Below are 17,936 nucleotides of genomic sequence, written 5' to 3' on the forward strand. Positions count from 1 at the left end.
TACAGATAAATGTCTCCTTCAAATACTGAATAATAATAACTAATAATATATACTATAATATAGTATAGGACTTCATAGTTTATAAAACTATCTTAATTGTAGCATATTCAGATGAACTACAATGAATCTCCAAAACATGAATTATGAGAAAACACACTAACACATAGTGTTGTTAAAGGAAGGAATAGGTCAAGAATGAGTCTACAGTGTCATTCAAGGTCTAGGTATCTAAGCTACTTTTCACAGATAGAATGGCTGTGGCTTAAATGGCATGCATAGGTACAAATTCAAACAGGGCAGCGTGACAGAGGGAAACCAAGGCCAGTCTCACCACCAGGAGAAGCCAACCTCTCCTCATTTATTCTACTAGCTTCTGGGATTTGGGGCAAGTCACTTAACCTCTCTGGATCTCTTCTGTTCTCAGTGAAGTGAGGGTCTGTTTACACTGCCATCTAGTTCTAGAATTCTCTACATCCTGGCATGATTTCAGAAACATTCCAACCATTTCTTTTACATGGTCACTACCCTCTATAAAGTATTATGTCTTCTGCCTCTGGTCTCTGCACGATTCACTTCATCCTGCACGATTCATTTCATCCTGCACAATGCTTCTAGGCTGATTTTCTAGAGTTCATGTCTGATCATGCGTTTAAGAGTGTCCCACTAATAATAGAATAAAGTGCAAAATTTTTTTTAGAATGGCACTTACGACCTTTTATCTTATAGCCTAATCTGCTTTCTTGTTTAATTTTGCTCCATACCTACTCTTCACTCTCCCAACCCAGGAAAAACCTTTGTTTCTATTGCACTTTTATCTCAAAGGACATGTTCCGGTCTCTGCTTTATCTTACATTTCACGTTTGTGTCCCATAAAAATTTTCCTCATAAAGGTCGAGATGACCTTCTTCATAAACGTCTCCATGCTCTTCATTCAGAACTGAAGACTCTACTTATGTACTCCATATCTAGTTCATTTTAGGACCTGTGTGTCTGCCTTGAATTACAATGCTTGTATATTACCAGCCCTAATTTTAAGATTAGGTACTTAAAAGTGAGATCTCTGTATTCACACAGTGCTTTCAGTGTTTTAGGTGTCCAGTAAATGTTCGCTGAATTTAATCAAAAGAAATCAGGACATTAGTATTAAATAAACACAAAGCATGGCCAATTTATTAACAATCACATAGCATATATGTTGAGGATGTAGGTGCCAGATATTGTGCTAAGTTCTTTTATAGATTGCTCCATTCAGTCCACACCTTGTAAAGTATCTATTGGTATTCCTAATTTACAGATGAGAAAACTGAGACAGAGTAGGTTACATAAACTGTCCAGGGGTCACAAAGCTGGTAATGGGAGTACCCACATTCCTTCCCAGGTGCCTAAGTCCAGGAAACATGCTATATATACAACTTCTTTGCTAATGCGTCACAAATTGCTTTCCCGCTCAACATTGGTACAATGGCTGCAATTGGCAAACGGGAGGAGGGTGTTGCAGGAAATAGGTGCCTTTTGAAAAAAAAGTCACCCAGTTCTTCACCCTTACCTCTTAAACAGTTTCTCTACCAGTTTCTTTACCACTCAAACACGAAAATTGCCTCTTATGCTCAAATCTACTACTCATCCTTTCTAGAACTCAGTTCGCTTTCAGTTACTAAAAATAGAATTTATGGAGTGGCAACACATATCTAAGAAGACAAGAACATTTCTTGGGTTTTTATTTAGGCAATTCCCCATAAATTATCTAATTTAATACTCATAACCTCTTTGAGAATTTTAAGATAAGTTTTAAGAAAAGACCCCACCCTAGATAAGCTAAACAGCATGCCTGGCTTCTAAGTACAAAGCCAGAGTGGGGAACCTAATCTGTTAAATTCCTAGATGCACACGCCCCACTACACCCTGCTGCCATCCTGGCACATGTCACCATCTGGCATTAGTCTAGTGCTTTTCAGGAAAGAATAGCCCCAGGCTTCAGTGGAAATGCCACTTAAGGACAGAGGCCAGAGATGGCCATGTGTACAAGGGGTTTAAATGGCATCAAGAGTGAAAGGTGGGAGGCACTTTTCAAATCACGCTCTTAATCATATGATATTCCAGGGTCTTAAATGTTCTTCCCTGTGCAGTTTCTCTGATATAATTTTAATTTTTTTTTTGGCAGTATCTTAAGAACCTTTAATTGTATCTTGGATGTTGCCTGCTTTTATCTTCACTTTTGTTTTCCCTTGTAAGTAACTTCTAGTATAAAATTCCAGGAATTGGGCACCTTTAAAGCTCCAGATGCTTTCCTGTCTTTAATGTTTCCTTTGGATCTCTTTTGCTAACTGCTTCTTTCACAGTGATTATCTTATGGGATAGCAGTTGTTCCTTCACTTTTCTCTTTTATTCAATGATAAGACCCTTGAGAACAGAGAAATGTTCTTATTCACTTCTTTATCCCCAGGGCCTAGCATAGCAAAGGACATATTCAGTAGCCTCAATGTAGAATAAATACATACATGTATGGGTGGTTTGAAAGAGATGTTAGTGTTTACATAGATCTTGTCATGTGGCTAATACAATAAAAGAAAAATCCCCATGTTAAAAGATCCTTGCCTACTTCTACCACAGAACATGCTCCTACTGCAAATTTCTAGCATTCTAATGATTTTTTTAAACATTAAAGAGCACAAGAAAATTAAACTAAGTCCTTCAACTAGCAACCGCAGTTAATAGGGAAGAGCAACCAGACCCAATATATATGTTAGGTTTAATGGGAAAACTCTGTCTTATGTCTTTATATCCAAATATAAATTACATCTTTATAGCTCTAAAAGCACTAATTACAATCATTCAGTGATCAATTAGTAAAGTTTAAAATAATAATACATGTCTGTTTCATTACCTGAATATTGATTCAGCATTAGGCTTGGGGCAGTAAGCTTTGTAATCACCGATTTTAACCTTAGGTTTGGAAGATTTGTTCCCCTTACATAATTAGACAGTGAAGTATGTGCATTGTCTTGGAAAGCATTTTGTCTTTCAAACCAAATTAGACTAAGACCTGAGGCTGGAGACCTGTATTTCAATTGTTAAAAGTAATTGCTTTTAAATCTTTCTACAGTTGTAATTTCTTTTCCCTTAGAACATATACCTGACTTTCAGAAATATGGAAACAAGTAGCAATTTAATGCTACTAATATTTTCCAGGTACCATTTAAAGTAGTTTAAATTTCTGAACTCATGCAATCTTCACAAAACCTGTTAGGCACTATTACTGACCCCACCATACAGATGAGAGAACTGAGGCACAGATTACAAGACTTGTGCAAGATTATACAGCTGTTTAGCTAGATTATAAACTCAAGAAACATAGCACCTTAGTTCATGTTTGCAACCGAATTATACCCACTGCCTTTTGCTAAAACTACCACCTCTGACCTTTGCCTTCACAAAGATGTTTAGAAATTAAAAAAAATACATTAATATAAAGTACATCTTATCTTTATATACTATGGATGCCACCTTACAATTTCTGCTGGGAATTGTGCATGTATTTTTTGATGTCTCCTTGAAAAATTAAAATCTTAATATACTTACATTAAATGACATTTTCACTATTACTTATTTTATTCATATAGAAAAGCATACCTATTTTCACCTGAACAGTCTTACAAAGGAAGTACATAGTACATTTAGGGTCCAATAAATACTTCCTAATATGAAACAACACAGGGTAAAAGAAAAATATATAAATATTGTCATGCAATAATGTCAGGGAAATGAAATGTAACTAAAAATGACACATTTGAGATATGGAATAATAAAACCAAAATTCTGATTTTGAGATCTAAATTGACATACAATTTTACTGACATACAATTTTATGTTATATACATAGACATTATTGAATTAGAGATATCAGTATTTTGAAAAAAAATTTTAGTTGCTTACTAATTGAGGTATCAATTTATCATTAAACCATTTTATTTAAGCACTATAAAAGTTTATATTTTCTATTATGTAATAATTATTTGATCTATTTAACAAACATTTATTGAGTGTATACTATGTGCTTGATATGTTTTATTTGATGTATCAATTATCCAGCAAAGGGATTTCCAATCTATTTTTTTAGATTCGAACTTAACAATGTCTCATGAGACTCTCTCTCCTTCAAGCTTGTCTCTTACATACTTAGATGCATACTTAGTTGCACATTATGAGTCAACCTTCAAGATTAAAGATTTTCCAAAGCTGCTAAAGATTTTATTTACTTTAATGTACCTGTGAAAGACACCAATGAATATAAAAGAAATACTGAAGGTGTTTTGTTAATGTGAGACAGAACACTGATAAGTTTTATCTCCCAACATTCTAAGGCTGTGATTAAATTAAATGTAATTGTATCATGTGCTTCTTTTTTAGATGCATCGAAAGGCAAATACACTGTAACATGGGATACAAGTACATCTGACAAAGAGGCACATTTTATTACTAAACTTGGAAATGAATTAATCTAATTACTGCTGATTGCTTGACCAACACGAAAACCTAGGAAGGTAAGTGGTTTGCACCAAAAGTCAAAAAGCAAATGAGATCATTTGTGTGTGTGTGTGTGTGTGTGTACAGGTTTGTGTGGCCTTTTGCAGACTTATAGAGTTTCACCTGATAACCATGCACAGATCTTTTGAAGGTGGCCCAGGAGGATGGAAATGTCTCTGAGCTGGAGGGATCTTGAAGCAGTGTTGTGGCTAATGACATTTTTAAGCAACCTCCCCACCCATTTTGAGAAGTAGCCATCCATTAGAGATTTGTTTAACCCTACTCATATGCCAAGATTTGAGCAGCCTCTGATTATGGCAACCCAGCCATCTGGGATGTGTAGCTAAGCAGCCCTATCATGCTGTTGCCTCACTGCCCAAACTCAGTCTCTGCCCCTCTGTTATGCTTAACAGCCTCTGCTTAGATTAGAAATTGCTGTCCTTACTATGATTTTTCATGTGGCCTGGAAAATGAAGAAAGAACACAGAAAAGAATGTGAGACTGCAGCACAGCTTACTAAGGTATTTGTGCTTGTTGGGGTCATCTCCTATTACCCATCTTTCCTCTCCTCTGCTGTGTTGACCTCTGCAATCTTAAAGTGAAAGGGTGGTGGTGGAGGAAGGGACACAGCCTGTTGAGTCAGGTGGGCTGGGGGTTTTGGAATGAGCACCCTGTAGTCTTATAGCCCCACAGAGCGGGCATCTTCTGGGAGGTGCTGCCCTGCATCCTTCTTAGACATGTTGGAACACATATTTGAGCAATGAAGTCTTAGCAATTTCTTCCCTGTTTCAAACTAGACCTAAAGGACCATTAGCCTTCCAAATCAGCCAGAGAAGCCTGAGGCCAAGGCTAAGATCAAAGCTGAGGCTCCGTACAAGTCTCTATTTCTCTATCTCCATTAATTAAGTTGACAGACTTCTTGACCAATGTAACATTAATACAGCACAAATTTAATAAGAGCCTATTATCTGCTCCTTGCTATTTCTATTGCTCTAGATGGTGGAATTAAAAAAAATGAAAAAAATTATCTTAATTATCTCCTGGTTTAACTATCTAAAGTGTCACTAGAACCAATATTGTCCATGAGACTTAAACATCATTGAATCTAGCATCAGTGAATAAATTTTTTTCCTACATGTATGAAATTCAACTGAAGGCTAGACACCTAATGAGAACCTAGGGTGGAAAAGCTTCAAATGTTTGTCTCTCTAGTATACATTACCCAGTAGGTAACTACTTATCTTTCTATGTTTTCCTGAGAACCCCAAATCTTTACAGTTGGAAGCTTTTTATATTTGAAGCATGCAAATCTCAGTTGCTACAATGCAAGTGTCTCTAGATCATTGTACAGGAGGCAAAAACACTTATTAATACTTTAAGGCATACCCAACTGTCTCAATAAAAATTCCAATGAATTTCACCCTAATAGTCTAAATGAGGTCACTTATTTCCAAAGATTGGATTATCCTTTGATTCATCTTTTCTTGTAGGACATGATTTTTTTAAATTTCATAGATGGCCTAATTGAAACATGGGAAGATGTATAATTTGCACCTGATAGCTGCTGCTGCTGAGTTCATATATGGTACCATAGAATTCCGAAAAGTCAAGAATGGCAGGGTCTCAAAGAGTGTGGACTGACCAACATCCTTAGAGAAAGGACTTGCAATAGAGTGTTAAACTAGTATATAGAAGTTGTTCAATAAATGTGGATTTTCTTCCACTGACAAGGTTAAGTAAGGGTAATCAAAGCAAATGCTTTCCATTTTGTGTGTGTATGTGTTGTGTGTGTGTGTGTGTGTGTGCGCCTCTATCAATAAAAATGAGTGTGCAACCCAATAAGCACATGTTTTATGTATTTATGCATTGAAACAAATTATTACTGTATGCACATTATAAAATATACCAAAATATGTGGTATGAAAAATCAGAAAAATAAACTCCTTCCAAGGAATCTAGTAATGTCTGAAGCTACATAGAAAGTTTACTTTAGATAAGATGATGAGTTGATAGGTGTTGGCAAATGGGAAAGAGAAAGCTCATTTACTAAGCATTCCATTTCCATTAGAAATTGTTAGCCATATTATATAATTTATACATAACCAAACAGTCACAAAAACTAACATGTCCACAGTATTTTCACCATTTTACAAAGGTGGAAACTGAGGCTTGGAGGAAGTGAATTACTGGCCCAATCTTTGCTAGCATGGGTACTTTATGTAACTAAAAGTGTTTTCTCTGAAAATTAAAACAATGAATTCTTTGTTTAAATATCACCTCTCCTTGAAGTCTCAAATCTTAAAAAATCCATAGGTATGCCTTAGATCACAAAATGAGTATAATTAAGAGATGAGGACTCATAGACCTTGGAGACTGATTTAATCCTTCCCTGTTCAATAATCCATGAAACAGGGCAACATATTTGATGCGACATTCATCAGCACTTACTTTACAAATAAAAATGTCTCCCCTAGCTGGAAAGAGAAAGTTAAAGATGAATTTATGTTCATATTAATGCTGTTTTATTCCATCTATTCAGTGAAAATTTATTGAAATTCTACTATGGCCTAGGAAGTATGCCAATAATGGTTCCATATTATTTCCCCTAATTTAACTAAAAGGCACATAACAAGCAATCAATAAATATTTATTAAATGAATAAATGTCATGAAGGTACAAACAGATTACACCCTGGTATTTCATTGTAGCTCCCCTTTTTGGAGAGTAGTTGTTCTAAGATCGGTCTCTTTGGATTCTGTGTATGTGGACCTGGTTTCTGAAGCATGATTAAGACTTTATAAAATGGCAGTTTTACTGCTAAGGCAATTGAACAGCCCAGGTTTTTGGTGAGGACATTATATCATAGACAACATATTCACACATAGTTCTGTTATTCCCACTCCCAAACAATAGTCTATTAAATAAACTGATACCTCATTTACCTTTTCCTTAAAATACACTGATTTTAATTACCTAGATTTCTTCTTCGCTTTATTCTATACCTAAGGGGTCTAATGTCAGTTCTAGAAAAATGTACAGAAGCCATCTTGTTACAGCAAATAAGAAAGCAATTATTCCCCTTTATGTTAATTAACATAAATTCTTTGTGATTTAAAAACAACGAAAGAGTAATGGACCTATAGGGCAATTGATTCAGTATCTAATTACTGATCAGGAAAAACACCTCCATCTTAACTGTGTCAGAATTAGCATCTTTATCCTTGGCTTCCACATTCCAAAACCCATGACCATGAGGAGATTATTCCATTGCATAGTTACCTGGAAGTACATTTCTCGGCTAGTTAATTCTAGAAGAAACCATAGAAAGCTAAGATGCTCATAATTAGACATTTCACACTTTATTTTTTTCCAATGTTTATTGTTTATTTTTGAGAGAGAGAGAGAGAGAGAGAGAGAGAGACAGCATGAGCAGGTAAGGGACAGAGAGAGGGAGACACAGAATCTCAAGCAGGCTCCAGGCTCTGAGTTGTCAGCACACAGTCCGAGGCAGGACTCAAACTCATGAACCGTGATATTGTGACCTGATCTGAAGTCAGACATGTAACCGACTGAGCCACCCAGGCACCCCAGACATTTCACACTTTAAATACAAACTTTCTTTTCTTTTCTTGTGGCCAGCGTAGGAGAATAGGACTACTTGGGTTTCAGGCACATTCTTGGACCTTCTTGCGTCTCAGTTACTTAATTTGTAGAACAGAGTTAATATCTACTCCTCAGTTGGATTTAAAGGATCAAATGAGACAATATATGTGAAAAATTACACTACGCTATAATAGAAAATTCAAAGTTACTTTGTTATTGATGATATAGATTATATTCTTACTCTTTAATGCATCCTCTTTCCTTTTCTGTCAGAGACCTCATGTAAAGCAAGTAATTGTGAAATTATCAGTGGGGAGTTAGGCAATGAGAAGGAAAAATGTCACTTCCAATCTTATGATCTATAGCTGTAACCATGCTTTTATTTTTCTTAAATGTCCGTATTCTTTTCTTTTAAGTTTTATTTATTTGTTTTGAGAGAGACAGACAGCATAAGTGGAGGAGGGACAGAAAGAGAGAAAGAGGAAGAGAGAGACTCCCAAGCAGGCTCCACACCATCAGCACTGAACCCAATTCTGGGCTTGATCCCGTGGACTGTGAGATCATCACCTGAGCTAAAACCAAGAGTTGGATGTTTAACCAACTGAGCCACCCAGATGCCTCTAGCTATAAACGTGCTTCTCAAAGAAGCTAACAATTTGAAAAAGCAGAAGATCCATCATCCATAATGGCTTTAACATATTGATTATTGCAATGCAGTATCATGAAATGTGTGCCCTAGGTATTTAGGTACAACTTTCAAACAGCTAGCACAATTTGCTCACATGCAGAATTAGAATGACCTGTATTTTAAGTGTTATAATCCAGGGGGAAATTTTCTAATATGAGGAATTCTAGAAATAGTAATAATTAGGACTGAGCACTAGAACAGGAGTCAGGAGACTCACGTTCTATTCCTGACCTTACATTAACCGAAGCGTGTCTTTAGGTAACTCAGTTAACCTTTTCAAGCTGCAATTTTCTCCTCTGTGATAGAGGAATCAAACCAGATGTTCTTGGAGTGCATGATTATTAGACTTAATTCTGTAATACAACATTGCTTTAACTTTGTTTTTTAAAGAGAGGTTGCCTGAAAAAAAGCCTGTGCTGTGCATAATATTTGTAATACATTCCCAACATAAATAGTAACAACTGTGCCTTAAATGCTTTTTATTAACAAGCCAGTTTAGACAACCCAAATGCCTAAAGGAGTCTCCATGATTTGCTCACAGATTGGATCTCCATTACCCTCACATGCACTTCACTCCTACCGTCTATATTTTCTAATCCCCCTTGGCCTGGCCTCTCTCTGTTTCTGTTCTCTTTTGGGGATCCCTTCTTCCAAAGAACTGCATACTCTCCTTTTCTAAGCTTTATTTCAGTTCCAACTCCTCCCTGTCACTCCATCCACAGCTGCTTGTACGGTCTCCACAGGAGACTCATGGATGTCCTCTGTGCCTTCCCAAAGGAAGCACCTTTATAGGTGGACAGATACTGTGTCATCTACACCTCCATGTCTGGATGAAATAACTTACTATGAGAAGGAGATAGCACTAATGGAGCCAAGTGTAGCAGATGAATAAAGAGAACAACTTTATTCTACAACTCAAAGGGAACCCCAACCAGACATCTTCCAAGTACCTGCCTTCAGACACCATGAAGCTAGCCCAGGCATCACAGAGCCCAGTATCCCCATCCCATTGCATTTTCACATTTAGCCTTCTCATGAGAGCAGGTGTGAGAGAGGGCGGTGTGATGGCAATGTGAGAGTGAGATGGACCAGCACTCAAATCCTGGCTGCTTCACTTCACTGCTGTGTGTCTCCAGAAATATTTAGCTCTCTGAGCTACAGTTTGCTGATTTGAAAAATAGGGATAACAGGGGTGCCTGGGTGGCTTAGTCGGTTAGGTGTCTGACTCTTGATTTTGGCTCAGGTCATGATCTCACTGTTCATGAGTTCGAGACCCGTGCTGTGCTCTATGCTGACAACACAGCCTTTTTGGGATTGTCTCTCTTCCTCTCTCTCTCTCTCTCTGCCCCTCCCCAACTCGCTTTCTTTCTCTGTCCAAATAAATAAACTTTAAAAAAATTTAAAATAGGGATAATAATACTTTCTTGGTACTACCTTAATACAATATTAATACTACCTTCTAGGGTACTTCTCAGTATTTTTTTAAATGTTTATTTATTTTTGAGAGAGAGAGAGCACAAGTGGGGGAGGGACAGAGAGAGAGCGAGACACAGAATCAGAAACAGGCTCTAGGCTCTGAGCTGTCAGCACACAGTCCAACGCAGGGCCTGAACCCAGGAACCATGAGATCATGACCTGAGCCAAAGTCGAACACTTAACCGACTGAGCCACCCAGGAACCCCTAGGGTAGTTGTCAGTAGTAAAGGTATCATATGGACAGGGTCTGTCACATAAAGGAGGTTTGAAGTTGATTATTCTGTTTTATTACTATTATTATTATCATTATTTTCAATTTCCTTTGAGGTCTGTAGAAGCCAAATATTTTTTTTCTTGTTAGAGAAAAGTAGGGCAAAGAACATTATGAGTGACTTGGCCATGGAGACACAGTAGGATAGCGTTGGTGCTTAGGAATAGCACAGATTTTCCTAATAGCAGGTTCTGCCTATTTCCAAATACTTGGTATTTGTGGGAATGTCCTCATTTAATCTCTCTAAAACTTAGGAATCTATTATGTTCTCCATTTCCTTCTTGTTTCTCATCAAAAGACTTTGCACGTTGTGACTCTAAAAGAGGAGGAACGATTTGTCAGCTCATCTCTGTTGGCAATGTTTGCAGTACTTTTTTGAGCAGACTCTCTCTCCATGCCATCTAGAAAAGGGAGAAACCTACAGCTACTATTTTGGTATGTGCAATGCACAAATGTGATTTTGTACTTCTTACGGATGCCAAAGTTTATGTAGAAGAAAATAAGCTAGCTATATTTCTCAGCAAGGGGATCAAATGAGTTATATAATTTTCACATAGATCATGAGCTAGAACAGAAATCTTGTGAATTAAGGTTTGCTACAACTAAGAATCTGTGGACACTCTCCAGTGGGCAGGAAAAAAATCAGATTAATGTTTTGTCAGGGCACGAGAATATCTGCACATGGTGTTCAGACTGACCATGGTGTTCTGACTGATACAGGGTATCTGTGCTCAAACAAAGGCTTTTGGAACTTCTCCAGGTAGGACAGCCACTGAGAAACAATGGCTTTTACTCCTGAACACATTGTCTGGTTACCAGCCCTATAGTAATTAGCCTGCATTAACAAAATCCTGAAACATACCCATTGTTAAGTACAACATTCAAACTAGTGAAAACTATCCATACAATTTCAAGTTTGCAATGTTTAAAATATTCGAATATGTAAGGCTTCAGATACTATTACTTTATGCTTAATGGAAAGAGATGATATTTTCACTCCACCTATGTTTGTGCATGACTATGTGTGTAGGTGTGTGTGTGTGTGTGTGTGTGTACAAAGAACAAGAATTTGAAACTATGTGTATCTGTAGCCCTATAAAAATATCTTTGCATGTTGGTTAAACATAGCTCTTCTATCTCCACAAAATAAACATTAGATTAATCATAAAAATGTATGTCATAAAACAGAACATTTAAATGAAAAGAATCTCTTTCCCATTTACTTATTAAGAAATATACCTTGTGGGCTTAGAAGTACTTGTCATTTGTTGCCATTACATGCTGAATGGATGTGAACCCATTTCTTTAAATAGGATGACTAATGAGAACAAAATGGTGAGTCTGAGCATAGGTACAGCCATTATGATGGCTTGCATAAAGAAAATGCATTAGGCACACACTCAGCTTTATCACATGTACTACTGGGTGATGAAGCCTGAAAGACCTTTCACTAATTCTAGGTATGCTGTGGCTGCAATTGTCATTGTAAGTGATACAACCACCAGTTGGAGAGTGCTTTGGAACTTTAAAGGTAAAGGAAACCTTTTCTTCAGTGGAACATTCTCTTTTAACCTGCTTTTCTGTTGAACCTGATAAGGCTTTGGATGTGCTTGTTTGAGAGTTCCTTTCAAGTTGAACAATGCCAAACCGAAGAAACAAACTTGTTCATAAAGTGAGGTATCCTGCTGGAAATCATCATGTGTTTTTAAAGTCACCATGTAATATTCATGTATTTAGTTACCGTCAACCATAAACTCCTTTATCAGCAGACAATTGGCAGTATAAACCAAAGGTGTACAAAAAATTAATGCTCTCCAGTAATTTAATGTTTGCTTAACATTGAGTTTGGTGGTGATGTTAGAGGTTGAACACCTCAAGCCAGCACCCACGGGATAGAATCTCCATGCTCTGACACTGTGCACATAGTCTGCCAGGGTCTCCACCCTTTTCCCTGTTGTGGGGACACTAGCCACTAATTAGTGAGTCAGTGTGGGGAGTATACACCGTCCATCAACCCTTTGCACCTAGAGGCAGCCTGAGCTGGGAAAGTTGGTCTGTTATCAGGAAAAACTGTCATCTTTATCAACATGCCGTTACTTTAAACTACATGTTCCGATGTTTACTAGTGGGAGACCATAGGCCGTAACTTTACCTATGTGAATATTCTTTCAACATGTTGAGAGAGACAGGTGGTGCAGTGGTTAGGAGCACGTGTTTTGAATCAACACTCAGCTCTACCTTTGACCTTGCTTTTAAACCCTGGCAAGTTGTTGAATGTCCTGAGTTTCTGTTTCTTCTTCTCTGAAACAGACATAATAACGGCATCTTTCTTAATGAGAACCTTTAAAAATTGAATGAGATGGTGCACGTGAAGCATTTAGCTTTCTTTATTCTTAGTATCTATTAAGTGCTTCGTAAATGGTTGCCATCATCCTTGTACAAACTGTAAATAGCACTCAGTTAGTTACTCTCTCCATTCAGACAGGTCAATTTCAGGAATGCTCTGGAATCCAAACCAGCTCTGGAAATTGGCAAAGAGGTGGCTTAAATTTTTGTCTGAAGTAACAGAGAAAGGCTTGAAATAAGTGCTTTGGGCTGATCTGTGATGGAAGATTCACTCATGTTTCACTTTTCTATTTTAATTACTAAGGTCCTGGGAAACTATGTTGTAAAACAAAGTGTCATTATTCTAGAGCATTTTACTGACATATTAATTTGTGCTATTTATTCATCCTCCAAAGGAGATATAAAGCTCATTCTCACTGGTTTCAAAATGAGTCATTCCAAAGAAGCCTGGTAGGGCATCCTGTCAACCCCTTAAATAATTGGTGTACTAATGTCTTCTCCCATTTTCTAGAGGCTCTTTAGTGGTTCATCATGCATTGAAGTTTCAGGGAGATAATTTGCAATCCAATTTTGTGGCTCTCCCTTTGAAATCTGTTACCCCCAAGATGTAATGTCATTAATGCTCAGTCAAACTCCATGCGCAGTCTTCAAGTAATTGTTTTATAGCTTGCCTTGCTAAGGAATTTGTAGAGGGTATCTGAATAGGTCAAAGGGAATGTAATGATTTGGGGGCTATTTCCATTCATAGAAAAAAAGTAACAATTGTGAGATGTTTGTTCCTAGAGACAAACTTCATTTTCAGGTTTTGGTTTTTTGTTTGTTTGTTTTTTAGTAGGCTTCACACCTAATGTGGGGCCTGAACTCAGGACCCTGAGATCAAGAGTGATCTCTACCAACTGAGCCAGCCAGCTGTCCCAATAGACACATTTCAAATGCATTAGTGCACACACAGACTCTTTAAAGGCATATTCTTAATTCTCTGGTTTGCATCCTCTTTCAAAGAAGTATTTTCCTTGAAGCCATACAGCTGCAATCCGTATATAGTCAGCTTGTAGCTGACCTCAGGTGTGCTCCATCCTGGAGGTAGAACCCAGAAATGAACTGATTTCTCCTAGAACACATAAGGGGTCCAGACGTGAATGAAAGTGCTTTAAACCACAGTGGATTAGCAATGCGACAAGTGGCCTGACATGATTTAGCTTAAAGTCAGTTATCCCATTTTCTATTTATTTTCCCTTTTCATCATGGAATCCTCTGCTGCCCACGTTTTTCTTGAGAAAACTCTCTGTTATATTTCAACAAAATTGTCTAAACCATGGCCTCAAAATCCCTTGTGAAAGAGAAAGGGCAAAAATAAATGACTCAACTAATTACTTTAAATAAACAAGATATCTTTTTTTCCCCCCTATGGATCATGGATGAAGGAGTCACCCATCATTTTTCTGACACTTATGCAAGTCACATACATCTTTCTGATAACTGAAACCGTTTTTAAAATTTAGGACACCCAAGACAAATTTGCAAATATACTGTTCTGTACAAGAAACAATCTGACAGTGTCCCTTCCCCCAAGTTTCAAGGCTGTGGCTGTCCCTCAATATAGATAAGCCTCACAATCATCAAATACAGAGTCTACTGTCTGTACTTGGAAGTGCTAAACCTCCATATTTGGCTGAAAAGACAGCCAATGAAGGATTTTTTTAATTCAGCAACAGTCTTATAATTCTTTATGCAATCAGACTTCAATTACAGAACATACATTTGTGCCTAAAACCATCTAATTTCCCTAAACCTACCCAATGCATCTCTTTTTTTACCTATGACTTAATAAACCTCTTGTTTAAAAAAATGTCTTCCTAATGCAATGGACCATCGTGCATGGAATCACTGTACCTGTCAATCTTTATAACCCTCCCATAAATTGTTTCTTTCTTAAATACTGCATTTGGGTAAGTTAGAGGTTCATTATCACTACAGCTCCATGTCAGTCGCTTATCTGTAATACTGCTCAGCACAGAAAAAGTGGACATGTACAAATCATGCAAAACCAGATGATGATTTTAAAAATACTACAGATATATACACACATATGTACATACATAATACATATATACACGTATATGTGTAATTTTGGTTAACCATGGAAAAGTGCCAATAGGTTGATGCCTAGGGATGCAGACCCAATTTTAGAAGCAGATGTGAGCACCATAGAAATCATAACAGGGTAACGTTTGTTTGTTTGTTTGTTTGTTTGTTTGTTTTTTAATAAAGCAATCAGTGATTCTAATGCTCTATAAACATCCCCAGACCTCATACATTCTGAGCATGGCTGTGTGCATTTGCATTCTTAGCAAAAGCTCACAGAGTTCTAGATACGTACTTGCAGACGCAAAACACACATCCCAAAATATCGGCATCATGGCCCCTGTGGGCCGCGGACGCTATGCACACAGGCGCTACAGGAGGGCCAGGGAACTAGCCCCACATTCACTCACACAGGTATCTCTTCCCTGCAGGCCACCTAGCAGCGACACCGCTAGTGATAATCACCCCTGGCTGGCAGACACTCACAGGGACACTCGGGGGAGCTCCGGAGAAACCTAGGGGAAGGGGGAGGGTCGGGCATTTTAGGGCAGCGGCGCGCACCCCGGCACAGTGTCCGCGCCTCCAGCACCGTCCAGGACCCGAATTCGCTCCGGAGCTGCCAGCGAGATCTGCATTACGCCAAGGCGCTGCACCAACTCACCTCCACGAAATAGAAGCAGGGCAAGAGGGTCACGCTGTCCTTGATCACTTTGCCCTTTGGCCTCTCCTTCGCCGACATCCCGGCCGCCTGCCGGGGTCCGCGTCCTCCCCCGGGCGAGGTGTGCACCGCGCAGCCGAGGCGAGCTGCCTTCTCCAGCCGCAAGCGCCCGGCGCCGCTGATGTCACATTCCCCGCGGGCACCGCTGGAGCCAGCGCGTTGCATGCAGCGCCCCCGCCTCTCCCCGCCCCTCTTTGCAGCAAGAGGCTCCCTAAACCGGCAGGTCTCCTTCCTCCCCTACTCTGGCCCTCGCTCCCGGTTTTTCTCCACCTAGAGACGTCCAGCTCCCTCCCACAAGCTGTTGCTGCAATGGCTTCCCCTCCCTGCCACCATCCCTCTGCTCTCCACCGCCCTTGCGAGGCTTCGCGCTGTCAGAGCTTGACGTCAAGAATCGGAAAAGGGGGGACGCACCCCTGGATATTGCAGCAGAGAGGCTGAGGAGCTCAGACACCCACACCCGCCTGGAAAGCCCCCTGGGCCACTCGAGGAACGCTTACTTAAGGATTGCTGGAGAGCAGAAGCCCAGCTCCTGCGCACTGGCCCACGGCATCAACACAGACCTCTACCTGCGTGAAATTAAAACTTGGATCCCATACTGAAAAGTAGGCCGTGGTGGAAACTTATTGAAGGCTGGCTGCTCTCAAGGAAGGACGGCACGGCCCCTTTTGAGGACTCTCTGCTTAGGAGATTCCCTGGCTCCCTGCAACAGCGACTCTTCCTGCTGATGAACACCATCACCTGTCTGGGGATGGTGAGGGTTCCCTGCAACGATGGGGCAGATGTGTGGGCATACCCATTGAGCCCAGAGGCCAGGACATGTTCTGACCTCAGCATCACACGTCCCCAAAAAAGCCAGCATCACAGAGGCACCTCTTCAGACATCAACAATCTAAAATAAGTCCTTCACCTTGTTGGCAGTGTGCCTGGCTGGTCTCAATTTTGTGATGATTTTGACAACTTAGAAGGGTCAAGTAATACAGAGGGGGGAAACACACAGCAAATAAAAAACACTGTATTATGTAATAAGAAAGATAGCTCACTTCCATGATGATGTGCCTCTGGTCATTTCCAATATCTTATAAGTCTCTATTTGAAGCATCTGACCACCAATGCCAACATTCTCAGTCCAATTCCTATTCTCTCATGACCTCATCTGAACAGTTACTTCTCAAATGTCCCCTCCAAATACCATCACATTGGGGGGGGGGTAGGGTTTCAGCATAGGAATTTCGAGGGGACACAGATATTCAGACTATAGCACACTCCAGTAGATCTTTGGCAGTGTGGAGACAGTCTGATTTTCTTTTTCTTTTTTTCATTTTCTTCTGTCGGGCTTGGGTTCCAGAGCCCCACTGTACAAAACTCCATTTCCACCTCCCTATGCACCACACTTCACTCGCAGAATCCCAGCCCAAACTAAACCCAATTACCTGCCCTCACCGGAACAACTGAAGGTGGGTAGGGAAGAACACACAGCCATGTGGTCTTGTCTCACATTAGACTGATGACCACAAACTTCAAACAGGCCCTAATATCCCACAATCCTAGTATTTTTCCATAGTCTGTTCACTTTCTACTCTCCGAGGAACAACTCACACCTTTTACTCTTTATTCAAATCTTGTCATTCTCAGCTCACAACTTAACTCATTTCACTCAGAAAGCAGAAGTAATCAGAAGAGAGCTGTGTTATCTTCCGAAGCTGATGAATTGCCCCATCCCTCACTCTCCACAACTACAACCATCTTTTTCCTGGACTGGCACAACAGCTCTTAACTGTTCTACCAGCTTCTACTCTTGCTAGCCCTATGTCCTACAAATCGTTTCCTTTACAGGAGCTGGAATGATCTTTTGAAAAGTAAATCCAATTGTGTCATTCTTCTGCCTAAACCCTCTAAGAACTCTCCATCACACCCAGGAGAAAAATCTAAATTCCTCACATTTTTCTTAAAGCCCTATCCAGGGGCCCTGCCTGATTCATGGACCTTACTGATGTTGCTTTATGCCTTAATGGTCTGACAGTCCCAGTCTAGCTTTGTACTCCCTCAGGGACTTTGCACTTCCTGTTTCTTCATCCAGGAATGCTCTTCTGTCAACACTGTGTGGCTTAACGTCTTACTTAATTCATACCTTTGCCCAAATTTAAACTCCTTAGGACTACTCACTCCACCTATATAGCACTAATCACCTCAGGCCTCCATTATTCTTTATCCTTACTCATTATGTT

At 39.4% G+C, this 17,936-nt stretch overlaps 1 protein-coding gene and 1 long non-coding RNA gene across 2 annotated transcripts in view; one reads left to right on the plus strand and one right to left on the minus strand.

Moving 5' to 3' along the window:
- Positions 1-12,423, plus strand: part of LOC125912364 (uncharacterized) — a 37,261-nt gene extending 24,838 nt beyond the window's left edge. Inside the window, exons 4-6 of the long non-coding RNA XR_007454678.1 lie at positions 4,408-4,541; positions 4,938-5,045; positions 12,023-12,423. This is a non-coding gene — a long non-coding RNA (uncharacterized LOC125912364). The remainder of the gene's footprint in view (positions 1-4,407; positions 4,542-4,937; positions 5,046-12,022) is intronic.
- Positions 1-16,500, minus strand: part of PLPPR4 (phospholipid phosphatase related 4) — a 40,127-nt gene extending 23,627 nt beyond the window's left edge. The window contains exon 1 of the mRNA XM_049616750.1: positions 15,655-16,500. Within this exon, the coding sequence (XP_049472707.1) occupies positions 15,655-15,876 (222 nt within the window). The 5' untranslated portion in view covers positions 15,877-16,500. The remainder of the gene's footprint in view (positions 1-15,654) is intronic.
- Positions 16,501-17,936: the final 1,436 nt, after the last annotated feature.

This window comes from Panthera uncia, assembly GCF_023721935.1.
Source record: "Panthera uncia isolate 11264 chromosome C1 unlocalized genomic scaffold, Puncia_PCG_1.0 HiC_scaffold_4, whole genome shotgun sequence".
NCBI lineage: Eukaryota > Metazoa > Chordata > Mammalia > Carnivora > Felidae > Panthera > Panthera uncia.